The sequence below is a fragment of the Topomyia yanbarensis genome, chromosome 3, assembly GCF_030247195.1.
Source record: "Topomyia yanbarensis strain Yona2022 chromosome 3, ASM3024719v1, whole genome shotgun sequence".
Lineage (NCBI taxonomy): Eukaryota > Metazoa > Arthropoda > Insecta > Diptera > Culicidae > Topomyia > Topomyia yanbarensis.
In genome coordinates this window covers 348,959,049-348,976,360 of record NC_080672.1, presented here as the reverse complement: position 1 = coordinate 348,976,360, position 17,312 = coordinate 348,959,049, and the positions used below count along the sequence as shown (strand labels likewise).

The 17,312-nt window shown below is 37.9% G+C and overlaps 1 protein-coding gene across 1 annotated transcript in view; it reads right to left on the bottom strand.

The window, feature by feature from the left end:
- The window catches only part of LOC131692791 (calcium-binding protein E63-1), a 255,018-nt gene extending 241,239 nt beyond the window's left edge, over positions 1–13,779 (bottom strand). The window contains exon 1 of the mRNA XM_058980061.1: positions 13,335–13,779. Coding sequence (XP_058836044.1) covers positions 13,335–13,385 — 51 coding nt within the window. The 5' untranslated portion in view covers positions 13,386–13,779. The remainder of the gene's footprint in view (positions 1–13,334) is intronic.
- Positions 13,780–17,312: the final 3,533 nt, after the last annotated feature.

Here is a 17,312-nt window from a genome sequence, read left to right as displayed (position 1 = left end):
TGGTATTGGTAGAGGACGGTGGGGAGTTATGAACCATGGGGAGTTGTGAACACCGTCAATACGCGCAAAACTATAGATGATAAAATGTGGTAACTAGTGTTAAATAAAAGTTTTTACTGTCATGACGAAACTTTCTCATTAGCAAATGTTGCAATAACTCATGTTCTTCAGGTTCAGGTAACTAGCGACTAAATATACCAAACAAAAACTTTTTTTGCTTAAATGTATTTGTGGTATGGGGAGTCCCTTTATGTAGCTGATTTCAAAGTAAATTAGTGAAACACATTCCGTGCTTTCATCGACAAAAAAAATTGGATGAACCTTTAGTGTGTCGATAGTGGAAAGTTGTGAATTGTATAGTTCAGTGGGTTATAGATTTTTTTTTAAATAGAACAGTATCATAATTCGAAAATCAGGGATGAATCATATATATTATGATATAAAAATGTTCAATTTTATGCGAAGAGCAGGATTCTGCAACAATTTTAATTTCCCCGTGCCACAACCGCAAAATCAGGTGGCTTGGCGTGAATCATGTTGTCACCGACTCATTGCAAATCAGATCACTTTTCCATCTCATCTTTAGTTTAGTAATATCTTAAAATGTATGTACTATAGCCCTAATAAAAATAAATCACAAAAATATTCCAGCTCTTCCACTTTTTGCGATGGTTCACAACTCCCCACCAAACTCAAAAATGCCGATTCCACACATTTCACGCAATCTGTCATATCTCATACAAGACAATGCTTTTTTTGAATTGTTTCAGCCTGTGGATGTATGAAGGTGTACTTAACAAATACCAGGCCTAATATTGAAAATCGACCAATATTTATGGTATTATACCCCGAAAACAAAACTATGTTCACAACTCCCCACCGTCCCCTACCTAAAAGTATTCTAGATCGAATCAAATATGATCCAAAGCCAAAAATAAAAGCTAGACACAGGGTTGCCATTATTTTTCAAAAAAAAATCTGGCAGTTCAACAAAAAATGTCTGGCAAAATCTGTCACTTGACAGCGAGCGACCTCAAAGTCATCAAAATTTGGCATACATTTTGGTCTTCATAGAACGTGTATTGTTCGATTTTTGTTTGGGAAAATATAACCTTCGTTCCCAAAATTTGTGTGTAATAACTTCTAGAATTTGAAAATCTGGTAGAATGAGAGGTTAGTCTTTTTACAGGAAGGTTAAAAAAACCGGCTGTTCAAGATAAATATAGTATAATGTCATCCCCGCTGGGGCGTAACGTAGAATTCAGAATGTCTGGAAACTTAAAAAATCTGGCAAAATGCCTGGCTTGCGCGATTATCTGTTCAGTTGGGAAAAAACTGGAAAATTCCAGATAAATCTGGAACGTTGGCAACGCTGGCTAGGCAGGTTCATACCAGTGTAATCGAAAGGATACGATTCTTATCTTTTGCCTTTTGCTTGCTAGGAATCGGCGAATCTATCCGAGTTTAAAATTCTGGCCGCAGAGCAAGCTTGCCGGCCTCAGTGGCCGTTTCTTGCCAGCATCAGTGGCAAAACATTTCGATGTAACTCATCGAAATGTTTTGCCACTGATGCCCGCAAAAAAAAATTTCACATATCCTCGCCTAGAAACGATAACGCGATCATCATTCCCTTACTGCCAGCATCAACAATGCATTAGTTGCAGAACGAAAAATCAACAAGTAGTTTCATCAGAATAGGATCGGTACGGCACAGATAGGTAAAACACAAATGATCTTTCACATTTCCTTTCCCTCGTTCGCATGTGAGCATACTTAGCTATAGTTTCCCGTTCTAAGTTTATAACGAATGCTCTCTAAAATAACCATCCGTCTTACAATTTTCATACCATTTATATCTCTTCTCTTATAGTTATCAATTTGTCGAAAAAAGCTAATAAAGTCGATAAAGCAGAACATGATTTCAATTAAAACAACCAATACTGTAGGGGAGACCGGGGCTAGTTGGCGGTGTTTTCAGTTTTCATTTTTTAATTGTTTGATTTTAGTAGATCTTGCAAAATAGAACACGTTGCATGAAAGGGTAGACTGGTGGCAACATCTCTGAATTTTATTAAAATGTTTGATACGTTGTCTTCATTTCTAAAGACAAAAATATGTGACGCGGAAAAGTAATTGTATTTCCATTAGATAGCTTATTTTCTGGCAGTCCGCCAACTTACCCCGAGGCTGGGGTAAGTTGGCGGACTGCCAGAAAATAAGCAATCTAATGGAAATACAATTACATAAGTGGTCCATATGAATTGTGTGGATTGTCTGTTCTATAAAACTGTATAGTATTCGACACTTGTCATTATCTTTCAGTCTGAATACCCCGTCATTTTGACTTCGACGCGTACTCCATATTTAAAAGCAAATTTTCGAAATTCTTCCGGCGATTGGCTGAAAAAATTGTCCCCGACATTGACGAGAGACACAAGAAAAAGTTTCTCTTACTTTGGAGAGAATTCCAGAAATGAAAATATATGATGACTATTTTTGCACTATAAATAGTACCGCCACATTTCCCCGTGCGCGTTACCGCCAACCTACCCCAACCGCATATTTTATAAAAAAAAAATTTAAAAAATACTTTTGGGTATGAATATGTATAATATCTATACGGATGCTGAAAGTTTTTTTAACGCACTATCGAAAAATATAATCGTTCGGGGAATAGATTGAAAACCACCTTAAATAACACAAAATATTTAAAATTAAGAAAATTTACAAAGTATGCTCAAAAACACAATATCGCCCACATCTTCTACAAAACATAATGTTTCGCAACAAAAACACATTGGATAATGCGTTTCACATTACTGGAGGTACACAACGAGAGACATTGCTTTATGTCTAATAGAAACAGAGAAAAGGGGTTTCCGCCAACTTACCCCAACCGCTAACTAGCCCCGGGCTCCCCTATTTGTAAGATTTAACATATAATTCAAAATTGGCGTTCTGAGTCCACTGGTAAATTGAAGTCGACTAAATATTATAAGATCGTCCAGCCGCAGGTTTGCATTTGAGCTCTAGGCTGTTTTTGTGCCAATGAGAACAACGATATTTTCAGATTCTTCAGTCGATTTTTTTCTAACAGTAAAAAAATGCACGCAAATTTAGTAAACATCCGTCCAAGCTAATAATAAGCTTCGATGATTAATAGGTTACCCATTGCGGGACAACGATCTAAATAGAATTTTAAACCTCATTAATTACATACACGCATGAACAACCAGTGTAGGATAGAAGGGTCACATTAGCTAATGTATATAATCATTCTAAAATTAATCCGATTCAGTCACTGCGGGAATGGAGTATCCATAAATTACTTAACGTGTTTTAAAGACTGGAATCTAACTGTCATTCGTGATTTTTTCAACCAGGAGTAACTGTCAACAGGATCATAATAGGGTCATGAAAAAAAATTAAAATTCGCAGTTTTTTTGTCAAAAAACCCATTTTTTATACAGAAAGCAAAAAAAATTATTCAAAGTATTTTCCCTCGCTAGCTATAATTTTTTCCCATCTCTCGGGCCATTTGTGTATACCACACCAAAAGTATTTTTTACCTTTCGAGACAAACCACTCATCAAGCCATTTTTGAAGTGCTGTTCTCCGAGCGCGTGACCCATCGATGAAAACAGAAGATAATCGGAAGGGGCCAGGTCTGATGAATAACCGGGTTAAGGAAGCACCTCCCAGTTGAATGTCTCCAAGTTGTTTTGGACCACATTTTACACACATGGGATTCCATGAGAAACTGACCGACCGCAAAATATGATTATCGTCGATTCGCACGAAACTTTGCAATTTTGTGCGGTTTATAGCGGTTCTTACACTTTCAATATTTTTGTTAGTCTTTATACAATATAATGCCCCGTACAGAGGAATGCGCAACACTGCGTAGAATACAGACCTTTTATTTTTTCTGGCAACCGGAATATTTGATGTAGCTTTGAGTAACTTTGATCAAATTACAAAATAAATTCATGCTGAATGAAAAATTAAGCAACTTTATCGTGGCAAACGGAACATCCCAACGAAGACCATTTCAAGCATTATTTCATCTAATTTATTGAATGTTGTTTAATCAATGAAAAGCGTGTTTAAATTTATTCAAAGAATTCGAGCCAACGCAGGACTCAGGTTATTTTAAGCGTATTTTTCTCGGATGAACTTGACACTCGAATAGAACAGTAACGAAACCATATCACTGTGACAGAACAATTTGCAGTGAAGTCCAATATTATACTATAATGCCAAAACAATACTTTTACAGCAACTAAGGCGATTGGTTGTGCATTGATTTTTATTTTTTTAATGTTATTTAACAAATCATTTTGTTCCACGTATTTAACATTTAATGCTAATTTACTGTATCATAGTTTGTTGGAAAATGAAATTGATTATTACTTGAAATTTTAGTGTAAATTTATTGCAAGAACACCATCCCAAAGGACCAAAGGAGTGACATTAACCTTCTTAGCCAAGTCACTCCCAACGATTCATTTATGTTTTTTCCTGTTAAATTGAAATGGTCGGTACGGTTGTCCTCGTTTCTTCCTCCTTTAAGATTCAAAATAATTCGTTAATTAAACTATTTATTAAATGAATAATTTAATTGCCGTCTAATTTTGAAACATCTTCAAACCCAACTCTGCACAGTAGGCCTGGCCGTTTTAATATAAGCGACATATAAAAATATGCTTCAAATATTAATGTTGACAAGAAAAATACTACAGAATAACAGCAGTGTTTTCCAGGATGCTTTAAAATACTGGCTGTTTGAGGGTTAGAATAGAATAGAATAGAAATTTATTGCAAGAACACTGCTTGAATATCATCCAGCTACTCTTCAATTTAAAGATAACTTGAAGTTGCTTTCTTTGTCACAGTTCATGTCTGAAATTCCTTCATCATCATATAAGTCGGACGATATAAAATGGTTAATGAACTTATTCGAAGGCATCGTAAATCAAACAAATCAAATCAGATGAAAAAGAGTATAATAAACAGATGGAAGAAAAAGTAAACCAGGTGAATAACACAAAATACAGTCTGGGTCTAAAATGTCTTCCTTTTTTCAGGTGGATCTTGTGGAGTTGGAGTATTCTGAACAGATTGACGATAGTGTGTTCGATAACACAGAACGTAATCTAGTGTACCATATTGCAGGATACATTCTTAAGAGTGTCCCAAAAAACTATACTGTTTGTGAGGCATGCTATACACCATGTATTAGTATGACCCCATTTTTAAAACAATTTACAAAGTATACTATACTTAAAGTTTTTAGTGGAGAAGCACTATTGTATGTGACAGAAGTTGTTTATTTCTTTTTTGTCACACTGGAGAGAATATTTCGAGACATCGTCACCAGTATCGTCACTTTCAATGAAAACGTTTCATCAAAGCTGGCAACACTCATGAAATCACTTACCATAAATATCTTTGAAGAAGAAGGTCATAATATCCGCAATAAGATAATCGAGCGTTTTGTAATATTCCGTTTGTGAAACCATACAAAAAGGGAAAATAATCCTGATAGTCATTCAATGGCGTCAACTGAAATCCAAGCCCAAGTCGTTCTGGAAGTATGTTAACGAGCAGCGAAAGGAATCCGGTTTGCCATCTTGTATGTCGTTTAATGGAGTTTTAGGCACCGACACTAAGGAAATTTGCCAACTGTTCTCCGACAAATTTTCAAGCGTTTTTTCCAACGAGCGCTTGCCACCACAACAAGTCGCTGCCGCCGCTAATTTAACTCCTTCTCTAGGACGAACCATCAACCGAATTTGTGTCGATAATGCTGCCATTCTTGCAGCAAATGCCAAACTGAAAGCATCTTGTTCCCCAGGTCCAGATGGTGTTCCCTCGATTTTTGTCAAAAAGTGCATCAGCGGGCTTCTTGAACCACTTCGGCGAGTCTTCGAGCTATCACTCACTACTGGTACATTCCCTTCCTGCTGGAAAGCAGCACATATGTTTCCAGTTCATAAAAAAGGAAACAAATCGAACATTGACAATTATCGGGGAATCTCGTGTTTAAGTGCTGTATCAAAACTGTTCGAGCTGGTTGTGTTAGATCCTATTTTCTTTCACTGCAAACACTACATTGCAGATGACCAACACGGTTTCATGCCTAAACGATCGACAACGACAAACCTGCTCTCGTTCACAACATATGTAATGGATGGATTCGCTGACGGATTGCAAACCGATGCTATTTATATGGATCTATCTGCGGCCTTCGACAAAATCAACCATGATATCGCAATAGCGAAGCTGGACAAACTCGGCATTCATGGACAACTTCTGCGCTGGTTTCGTTCCTACCTCGATGGAAGGCAACTCCAAATCAGCATTAAGGACTGTCTATCTGCACCATTCTTCGCTACATCCGGCATACCACAAGGAAGCCATCTCGGTCCAGTAATATTCCTCCTCTACTTTAATGACGTCAATTTCACATTACAAGGACCCCGCCTTTCTTTCGCCGACGACATGAAAATTTTTCAACAAATACGGGATAAAACCGATGCCGAGCTTCTTCAGAGGGATCTGGACAGCTTCAGCACGTGGTGTGATCAAAACAGAATGGTTTTAAATCCGAGCAAATGCTCAATCGTTACGTTCACGCGGAAACGCCAACCGACTCAGTTTAACTACCATTTCTTCGGCTCGAGCATTCCAAGACACTCTCACATCAAAGATCTCGGAGTCATCATGGATTCGGCATTAACATTCAAACCACATACGTCATACATCGTGGATAAGGCATCACGACAGCTTGGGTTCATCTTCCGAATAGCGAAAAACTTCAGGGACGTATATTGTCTTAAATCGCTTTACTGCGTGTTGGTCCGCTCAACGTTAGAATATTGTTCAGCTGTTTGGAATCCGTACTACCAGAACGGGATTGACAGAATCGAGGCTGTCCAACGCAGGTTCATACGCTTCGCCCTTCGTCATCTCCCATGGCGAAACAGATTTCAGCTGCCGAGCTATGAAAACCGTTGCCAGCTTATACACCTCGATACACTCAGCATTCGGAGGGACTGCTCTCGAGCCCTGTTCGTCTCGGACTTACTCTCTGCCAGAGTGGATTGCCCTACAATCCTCGGACGTCTGGATCTTCAAGCCCGCGTTCGAGCTCTACGTAATAACTCCCTTCTGCGAGTTCCGTTCAGGAGAACCAACTATGGTTGCCAGAGCGCTGTAACCGGACTCCAACGAATTTTTAATAGTGTGGCGACGGCCTTCGACTTCAACCGGACGCGGAATGCTATAAAAGCGAAAATGTTGTCAATTTTAAAATGTAATTAGTTTAAGCAACCACCATTGGGGCCAAGGGGCTTGTTGGTGAAGGTAATAAACATAAACATCTAATGGCACTGTAGAAGTTCGGCGAATCAATTGAAATATGCATTCATCACGTTCTTGTAAACTTGCTGATATATATAAATATATAAACATATAGTTTTTCAAACCTATTATTGTAATATTTTTCCTGCCAATAACAATACTCCCCTTGTGAGTATACATGAGGGCATAGCTAAAGAAGAATCATACTCAGTTGCGTTTCGGCTTCGCCTCATCAGAAACCGACACTAACTTATTGTCGGATTAGATTAGCGCCGGCTTGACGCAAATCCCTTAAAACTAAAACACACTTTGTGTTTCAATCGAACGACTGATCAAACGTGATGTCCCGTTCGAGCAGAAGTTCTGTTTATGCCGATGAGACACAGTGAAGCCGAAACTTGTCTTGGCTTAGCAGGCCTTTGGTAAAAACCAAACGTTGTCTTCATTTCTAGAAACAACAATATGTGACGCGGAAAAGCCGCCAACTTACCCCAGCCTCGGGGTAAGTATGGGGTAAGTTGGCGGACTGCCAGAAAATAAGCAATCTAATGAAAATACAATTACATAAGTGGTCCATATGAAATGTGCCGATTGTCTTTTCAATAAAACTGTATAGTATTCGACACTTGTCATTATATTTCAGTATCAATACCCCGTCATTCTTCAGGCGATTGACTGAGATAGTTGTCCCCATGCATTGACGAGAGACACAAGAAAAAGTTTAAATTTCATTCTAACTGACATATAAAACTTTAATTTTATTACATAATGAATTCTAAGTATCATTTTAAATCAAAATGCATTTAGCAAAAATCTTCCAAACTGCGATAGTTGTCGAGATATTTGGAATTTTGCTCCAACAACACAATTAATTCGTGTAATTATGCCATTTTTAAAAGTTATTCGCGTTACCCCATCATAAAATGCCACAAATTTAATGTTTATCGTTTTAAAGACGTAAAAGAAATTGTCAATACTACAATTTTATTCTTGAGTATGATTCTAAATGCTTTTTACATCAAAATGCTCATAGCCAAAATTGTCTGAAATGTAGTAGTTCTAGTAGTGCCAAACTTTAGTAAATACTCGCAACATGGTTGCCATCTAATGCAGAAATTACTAGGGAATATTATGATATAGTATAATGCCCTTGATAACGGTTTTTGAAAATTTGACTTTCAGCCAGCTTTTTCGGTCAAATACTCCTCTGTGCGTCGCCTCTATTAATGACTTTTCATGTTTGATTGAGCCACTAAGGTGCTTCTTATTGACGGCAATTTTCCTTTTTTTCGTAAACTTTTTAATTTTCTCTATTTGCAAACTACTATTTTTGTGGAGAGATCTTAAATTATTACCAATATTTAAGTTAGGTGTTTCTGAATCGGTTCGTGTGTGAATGATTAAAATCCATCTAGTAATAGCGAAGTTCTAAGCGCGCAAACCTTACATAGTTTCGTTTGGGACCATTCATAAATTACGTAACACTTTTAGGGGGAGGGGTACGACAAATTGTGACATGTTGTAACATATTCCCCATATGTAAGTTAGAACGTTACGTAACATGTTTTTACAGAAGAATTTTTTTTTGAAGAATTTGTTATGTAATAGGGGAGGGGGATAGAGAAATTTGTGACAATTTGTTACATGGGGGTACGGGGAGTCAATTGTGGGCAATTTTGTTATCTATGAATGGTCCCATAGGAGATAGTTTAGAGTTTAGAATGACACCTAGCCCTAGATAGTGGAGTAAGACATTTTCAATGTCAAAAAACTTTCTTCCAATTATTTTTAAGAAAAGTGAGCGACATTTTTCGGTTTTCATGAAGCCATTTTCCGAAACTCGAACTTTTGAAGTAGAATACTTCTAACGTTTCATTATAGTGGTTTCGTTTCAAAATTTTCTGCCGGAGTTTTACCCGATTTTTTAACGTGAGTATCTGTCGTTATACTGAATTGAAAAATGTAATTATTGCGCTATCTGATTGTATCCAATTTCGTAGAATGTACAATTACTAAAAATAACGGAAATAATGTATCTTATGAAAGCAGTAATTATCTGATCCATGATTGGTCGGTACAATTGGACCAAGCAGCGAGCGTTGCTAGGACTACCCCTTTGTCATCCAGTGAACCTCGACACGTATAAAAAGGGAACATAAGTAGCAGCTGCTGTGTTTCATGCCAGCTCGCATTCTTCGGTGGTAGGTAATAAATCCCATGACTGCCATCAGGCGCTAATAGCATTTCATTCCAATGGCGTAGTGGCGGGCCAGTTTTCATTCATACACAGAAGATGCAACGATGACACACCACAGAAAAAGCAGAAAGCTCTTTCTTTCGGAGCTAAATAAATGGATTGGAGATGGAGTGGTTTGGTGTGAGAGAACCGCGTTATCTTGCTATTTAAAATATACTTGCTATTTAAAATATATGTGGCGTCAGGTGCGTGTTCGGATAAATTCACCATGGCGCGCGTTACAGAGTGCACCGTGGTGCATCTGTGTGTTTCCTCTGGTAAGCGGTAGTACGGGTGCGATTGGCGATTTGATAAACACTGGTTGTTTCGTTGTGTAAAGGAGACGTTGCGTTGTTGGCTTATTGGATGCTGATATTTTGATTTTCTGTTGATGATTTGATATGAGTTACATCGTAAAGCTTATTTACGAGTTTATTGAGATATCTGACGTTTAAAATACGCACACTGAGATTTCGCATTTTTATACTACCGCCCTCCCCTTAAGCCCACAAGCGGTTTGTTTTCCTCCCAATTCGCAGTGCAAATGATTTGTTTTCCTCCCAATTTAAACGTCAAAACGGCACAATACTAACGCAGCTGGATAAGTCTATAGAGCATTTTTACACGACCCGGGAAAACTTAAAATACTGGTCCTCGAGGCAAACTGGGAAAAAGTTTTACATATCATTATGCAATAAACACAGTGAAATAAATATCCGTAAAACCAGACTAATTGTATAACAGGTTGATGCATGGCGGTATTTTTACATCCACATTTGGGCCGGCTTATTTTATATGCGGCTTAATGGCGCAATGTGTATTTTGTTTGCGTTGCTAAATGAATCGTTTCACACTCATTAAATGCTATTTTCAGGGTTACCATATGAGGATACATATGTTTGAATATTTTAGATTTCTATGTACGTGTACCGATATTTCGGAGTTTCCATTAGAAATAACGAAATAACTGGTTTTAATACAACCTACCAGAAGATAGTCAAAATTGTAGCATTCGTATTAATAGCTTAAAGTGTATTCTACTCCGGTTATGTCTCTGACATTGCCCATCAATCTTTTTTCTATTTTTTGTGGTTCATCCACTAACTACAAGCCTCAACTTTACAAAACTTATTGAATTTCCTGTATCAGACAATTTTATCGAGATTTATCGTGTTCGCCTAGGCGCTCCTCGACGTGGAAATGGTTGGAAGTCTACTCTTGGAACACTCTTAACATTACAAAAAAGATCTATTGTTACCTTGCCTTCAAAAACGTAAACCAAAATAACCTTCGGTTTGAGCTCTTTACATCCTTTACCCTTAAGCTGATTCGCCTATGCAAAGAGTGTCCGGAATCAAATTGCATCACTTTCAAATTGCTGTTAATTTTTTTCCATTAGATATTTGTTATTCAAATTTTGGGTGAACTTAGTTCAGTGTATATCATTTACATAGTGTAACTTTCACCGGCAATTATGCCACCGTTGCGAAAATAGAATCGGAAGAACATCAGCGGCGTAAATTAATTTTGCATACGTATAATTCTGATCTCTCACACCGCGTCATTATCAAAAAGCTGAAAATGGTCTCTACGGTAAGTCGTGTTTTAAACGGTACAACGAACGCTTGGCCGTCGATAGGAAGGAAAAAAATGACCAAAAAGATTTTCGTATTTTACGGGTACGGAAAATCGCAATAGTGTAGTGAGATACGTAGAAAAAAAACTGCATTGGAGCAAAACTTTTATGCCAGATGTCAATGAGCATGAAGTTCAAAATGTGCCGAATGCTGAAGATCTACATCCAGCTGTTGACGAAACCGCATTGTCTCGTCAAGGATAGCAAAACTTATGCAAAAGTAGATTTTCGGCAGCTTCCTGGGCTCCTTTCTATCACTGTTTGTCATAAGTTGGACGTCCCTGAGGAAGTTTGAAAGCCGTGGATGCCTAATTTTTCCAAAAAAAGCATGATTTGGCGATCAATTGTGAAAAACGGAGCATCCCGTTTGTTACAACTGGAACAGTCATTGTATTTCTAGTCTTAAGATAGCTGTAGAATATTTCCTTTCAATACAACAAAAAACTAAACAGACGGCGCCGGTGGTTGAGTGGTAAGCGTGACCGCCACTCATTCCAGTTGGCCTGGGTTCAATTCCAGCCGAGGTCGTTGAAATTTTTCTGAGGTGAAAAAATCTGTGGTCACGTCTTCCTTCAGAAGGGAAGTAAAGTCGTTGGTCCTCGGTCCCATGAAATTGGTGGATCGATATCTAGTCCAGGTAGTGGAATCACCTCTCTGGCGTCGGTAAAGAAGTAGATCTAACTTCTATACTCTTACTAACAAAAATATCCTTCTCACGTGATGCTTGTGGAGTGCGCAGTAGTATATACAGCCTCTAGCAAAAGCAAGTATCGGACTAACCATTCCTTCCCTTTCCTTCCACGATCTACATTCAAGCCCGGACTTTAGGATTACCAGGAGTTGCACATTGAAAGATGTTTCGCTACTCCCAAGCATAATTATCTACTGATTCCCTGTGTAACTTCAGCTATTCCCGATAGATAACGGAGTAGCAGCCAGGAATGGTCGCACAAGCTCAAGCTCAATACAACAAAAATCTGAACATTGTAACCTTCTAGTTTTAAGTTTTTAAAATGTAAAAACAAAAGAATTTGGCACCGACAAGCTAACGCATTTGTGCCTATCAAATAAACGAACTGAATGAAAAAAAAAAAACCGAAACAGTCAATGGGCAGGTGTACTTGAAAGAATACCTCCAAAAGCGTCCACTTCTACTTCTGTGATCTCAAAGTATTGACTGATGCATCAACAGGCATTGCACTCTCAGTGCACATCTGGTCCACTTAAGAAAAACTCAAGATAGTGCCTACAGCAAATGCCATCAATAGAAGGAAACTTCCAGACACATACTATGTAACCGTCTGGTTTTCGCTGGAATAAACTGATCCTGAAGAAAATCAGAGAATCGAGCAAAAGTCGATCCCACTCTTCAACCAACATAACATAGGGTCATAACCCCCACCTGGTCTGCGGAAGGATAAGGTTCTTTAGGAGTCTCAACTTAACGAATGATTAACCAATGCGTACTTAGAGGATTCACACTAATACTAAGTAAGGACGAGGTGATCGATTTTTCCACCCCGTTTACTGCTCGCAGCAACAGTAACTGACGACCCAAATATAATTCAAAACAAGCAACTTTGTTTACCGGTTGATAAGTAAACATCACCGGAAACGGTTGGCAAATTAGCGTGATAATAAAAATGTTCATCGCGAGGTAAAAAAAATCTGACTCTAAGTAACATTAACTTTGCAGTGACAAATGAGCACGAACGGCTTGTGCTCACGACCGACTGCAGCAGTCAAGAGGAGGGCAAATATCGCAGGTGAAATTTAAAAATAGGCGTGCATCGCACTTTGCAGCTTACATTGGCGGCGCACTTGGTGTAAAAATGAGCGCCGTTGGATCATCCATCGCAGCCGCCACCACGCAGTCGTAACTCATCGCCACTATTGCGAAGTAAGAAAATCGTTTAAAAAAATGCACCCAATTTTCCGCCATTCAAAACGAAGACGACGCCCGGTCGCGAGCTAAATTTAACAGAAAAACTCACACACACACGTTCAGCTTTAGAAATTAAAAGTAAAATTAAAAGTACCAGCGACGAATGCGGATGAAAACAAGTACATGTCACATGCAAAGGGTGCTATAATTACTTCATTACTCTCGTCCGGTTTGGCGTTCGCCATGTTGACAGTCGCTGACATCGGAATGGGCAGAGTCCAAATTATTCACCGACTTTGAAGATACCGTCGACAATGATTCACTTGAACACTTATCACTGCACCGCAAGGAGACTAGATTCACCTTCGACTGGCTAAACGACCGTTCACTTTTACCGACAATTTCACGAATGCGTTTTCACAAAAATATCGATGTTTCTATATTTGTTTACTTTATTATCACAATTCTTATCATCCACGGTTTATCACGCGGACAATCGCGTTAACGGCATTTCAACGCAAGAAGCACCTGCGAGTGCGCGCGGTCAAATCCAAGATAAAACTACTGCATTGAATGGGGATGGCACCAAGTGTCGCTTGAAACAAAAACTTTGAAGAACTAGACGAGGAAACTTGCGGATAATATCGGTCCACACTCTGAAACGGCCGAAGGTACGCAGATGTATAGACATCATAAAAAAGATGCCAAACACGGGACCGAAGACGGATTGTCGCGAAATGGTGATTGTTTTTTTACTGGTTGCTATTTTGTTTGTGTTGGAAACTGTAACAGTTTTCAAGAGCCGAGTTTGTTTTTAAAAACATACTTGTTTTCTTTGGTAGGAAAATGACCCTGCTTTAGATGATGAAAGGTTGTTAATATTTATATGCGTTCCACTACCATTATTCTACGCGTTATCATACCATGCTCCATGGGATTCCCTAGACACAGGGAATCCCCACAGTCACGAAATTTCAATATAAGTTGCAGGTTTTTATCTCAGCTGGTTCAACTGAAAATCACTAACATTTTCGTTAATTTTATTATTGTCTAAGTTATTGTTGGATTCTTATGAGATGAAGTCGAAACGCAAATTCCATAACTAATTTAATTATAGGTTTAGTGCTCTTCACGCACGAAGATAATTTTAAACAATTTTCTTCTTAAAAAGAAAAAAAGTTTTTACTTATTTTTTACCCCTAAAAAGAAATACAGCATAGTAGCTTATCATATTGGTGTGAGTTTCAAAAAATTGTTTTGCTTATTTTTCTTCTTATGCATAATAAATACATTGGTTTATTGATTCCTCTTCTTCGATGACTATCTGTTTTTGTACTATGCGTTTCCGAAACACTTTCCATTGGGAAGGACGGGATGCCTACCGAATTTCTTAATCAGGAGTGATCGGCTGTACGAAGATCGAACTGGGTGGAAGAAGACATGCCGTTAGATTCATAAGCACTATCCACAAGAAGAGCTATCAATCCGAGTATAATACACCTTGAGGGTATGTACCGCGTAAAAAACGCGTAAAAACGCGTTAATTGGAAAATCCGCGTAAAAACAGCGGTAATTTGAAAATCCTCGTAAAAAAACTGTCAGCACAAGACTTAGAATATTTTTGGAAGTTTTTTTTGCACGGATTTCGCAACTAACACGGTTTTCTATATTCTAAGTCCTTTTGAATGCAAAGAACTTAGAAGAATTTTGGCAGTTTATTTCGCGCGGATTTCGCAATTTGCACAGTTTTTACAAAAAAATATTCTAAGTCCCGTAAACCGGGGTGACTTTGATCACCGGGGTGACTTTGATCACCGGGGTGACTTTGATCACTCGAAACTTTTTTCGTAGATCGCTTATTAAACCAGAATAGTCTACCGAATCATTTTAATTTGAAATAATTTTTACTCTAAACTTATAAAATACTGATTTGTTATACTTTTTGAGTATATTGTTCGGTTTTTGGGTACAAAAACAACGAAAACCCGAAATTTGACTTTACTATATTTTTACGAAGCTTCGTAAAGTGTCTATTTTTTATAAAACAAATAAATCTCAGATTTGAGCAAGAGTAATAAATTGCAAGCGAGTTTTCATTTTTCTTTAGATTGGGATGTGCCAAATTTAGTTTTAAGAGTTTGTTGATTTTAAATACATTATTTGTGTAACTAGTTGGCAATTATTTCAAATTATTTTAAGCTAAAATTCTCCACATTTTTTTATTGTTCAATATTCCAACGTGTTAAAATGGATGAAACTTTTTGTACATTGATAAAGCACTGAAATAAAACAATTTTAGCAGTTTTAAAGGTTTTCAGAATCTTTTATTTTTTTATTGGACACAAATTATACGATTATAAATTTTGGGTACTCGAATTTTGCAGTACATTGAAATACTTTGTATAATACCAATTAACTATCTATTTAACAATCAGTATCTTTCCAGAATTAGTTTAAACAAATATTTGAATGAAGAATATTGACATCAATAACTTAATGTGGGTTATCAAAGTCACCCCGGAATATGAAAACGGACTTCAACTTGAAATCATTTTTGAAAAAAATAGCTGTAAGTGGACAATTTTAGGTAAAACATCCAATCTTGTTCTCCATACATCAGTACATGGTTTAAAAATATTAAACTTGAAAAAAATGTGCTGCATCTAAAAATATGTAATGATTACTTCGAAAAGTGATCAATGTCACCCCGGTTTACGGTCCTTTTGAATGCAAAAGGCTTACAAGATTTTCGGAAAGATGGAAGAGACGGATCTGGACTTCTTATAGCCCGCACCTCATCAATATGGGTATTTTCGGAATGGTCTTGACGAGTAGGTGCAAGAAATTGATTTTTGACGCCATTTTGAAATTCAAGATGGCGACTTCCGGTTTAGCGAAATTCGCTATAACCCAATCAATATGAGTATTATCGGCATAGTTTTTAAGAGTAGGTGCCAGAAATTGATGTTTGACGCCAGTTTGAAATCAAAGATGGCGACTTCCGGTTTAGCGAAAATCGCTGTAAACCAATCAATATGGGTATTTTCGGAATGGTTTTGACGAGTACGTGCCAGAAATTTATGTTTTACGCTATTGTGAAATCCAAGATGGCGACTTCCGATTTAGCGCAAATTCTGCACCTACTCATCATGACCATTCCGACAATGCCCATACAGTGAAGACCCAATTTTATCAGCACGCGATTTTATCTACCCCCGACTTTATCAGCTTTTGACCCGATTTTATCAGCTTTTTGACCCGATTTTATCAGCTTCTAATGAAAATTGATAGTTGGTAGTTTGATGGGCTTTAGCAGACGAACCAAGTTGAATTCGAGTAAATCCTTTCTTGGGCAATTTTTCTTATCTTAGAGATCCGATATATGCAAAAAAAATTATTTTGCGCTGTCAGACCCCCTTAAGGGAAGTTTAAGGTAAATAATCAAGAAAAGATATGAGGCCAAAGAAGAATATTTTAAGTGCTTCGGTTTTTTAAAAAAGAAGGAAAAAAAATATATCCCGATTTTATCAATGTCCCCGTTTTATCAGCCTAAAATTCACCAAGGACTGATAAAAACGGGTCTTCACTGTATTTCATGTGTTGTAGAGAATTTGCGCTAAACCGGAAGTCGCCTTCTTGGCTTTCAAAACGGCGTCAAACATAAATTTCTCGCACCTACTCGTCAAAACCATTCCGAAAATACCCATATTGATTGGGTTATAGCGAATTTCGATAAACGGGAAGTCGCCATCTTGGATTTTGTAATACTCCGTTTATTTATTATTCATTTGTCTCATTTGTGTAATACACTTTTCTCGACCACCAACATCAGCCGTCACCACTATTCTCTCCTAGACCCGTACTCAGGTACCACATCTCCCCTGTTTTCCTGAAGATTAAAGTACGTAGTCTGCAATTTTAGAAGGCTTCTTAACGACTCGACGCTGTCGAGTTATGGAAACCATTTCCTGCTCGACTCTGCGATCCGCTTCAAGGTTATCGTCGAATCCGTAAAGATCATCTTCTGAACTCAGCAGTTCGGGGTATTGATCTTCAACGTTGTCCATCGCAGCAGCTGATACTGATTCTGTCGGTTCTGTTGTACTCTCGGGGAGTCTATTCAGGTGAACTACGTTGCGATCATAGGAGTTAACGGTTGCTGGATCTTCGACGGTTACACACGGTGCTGC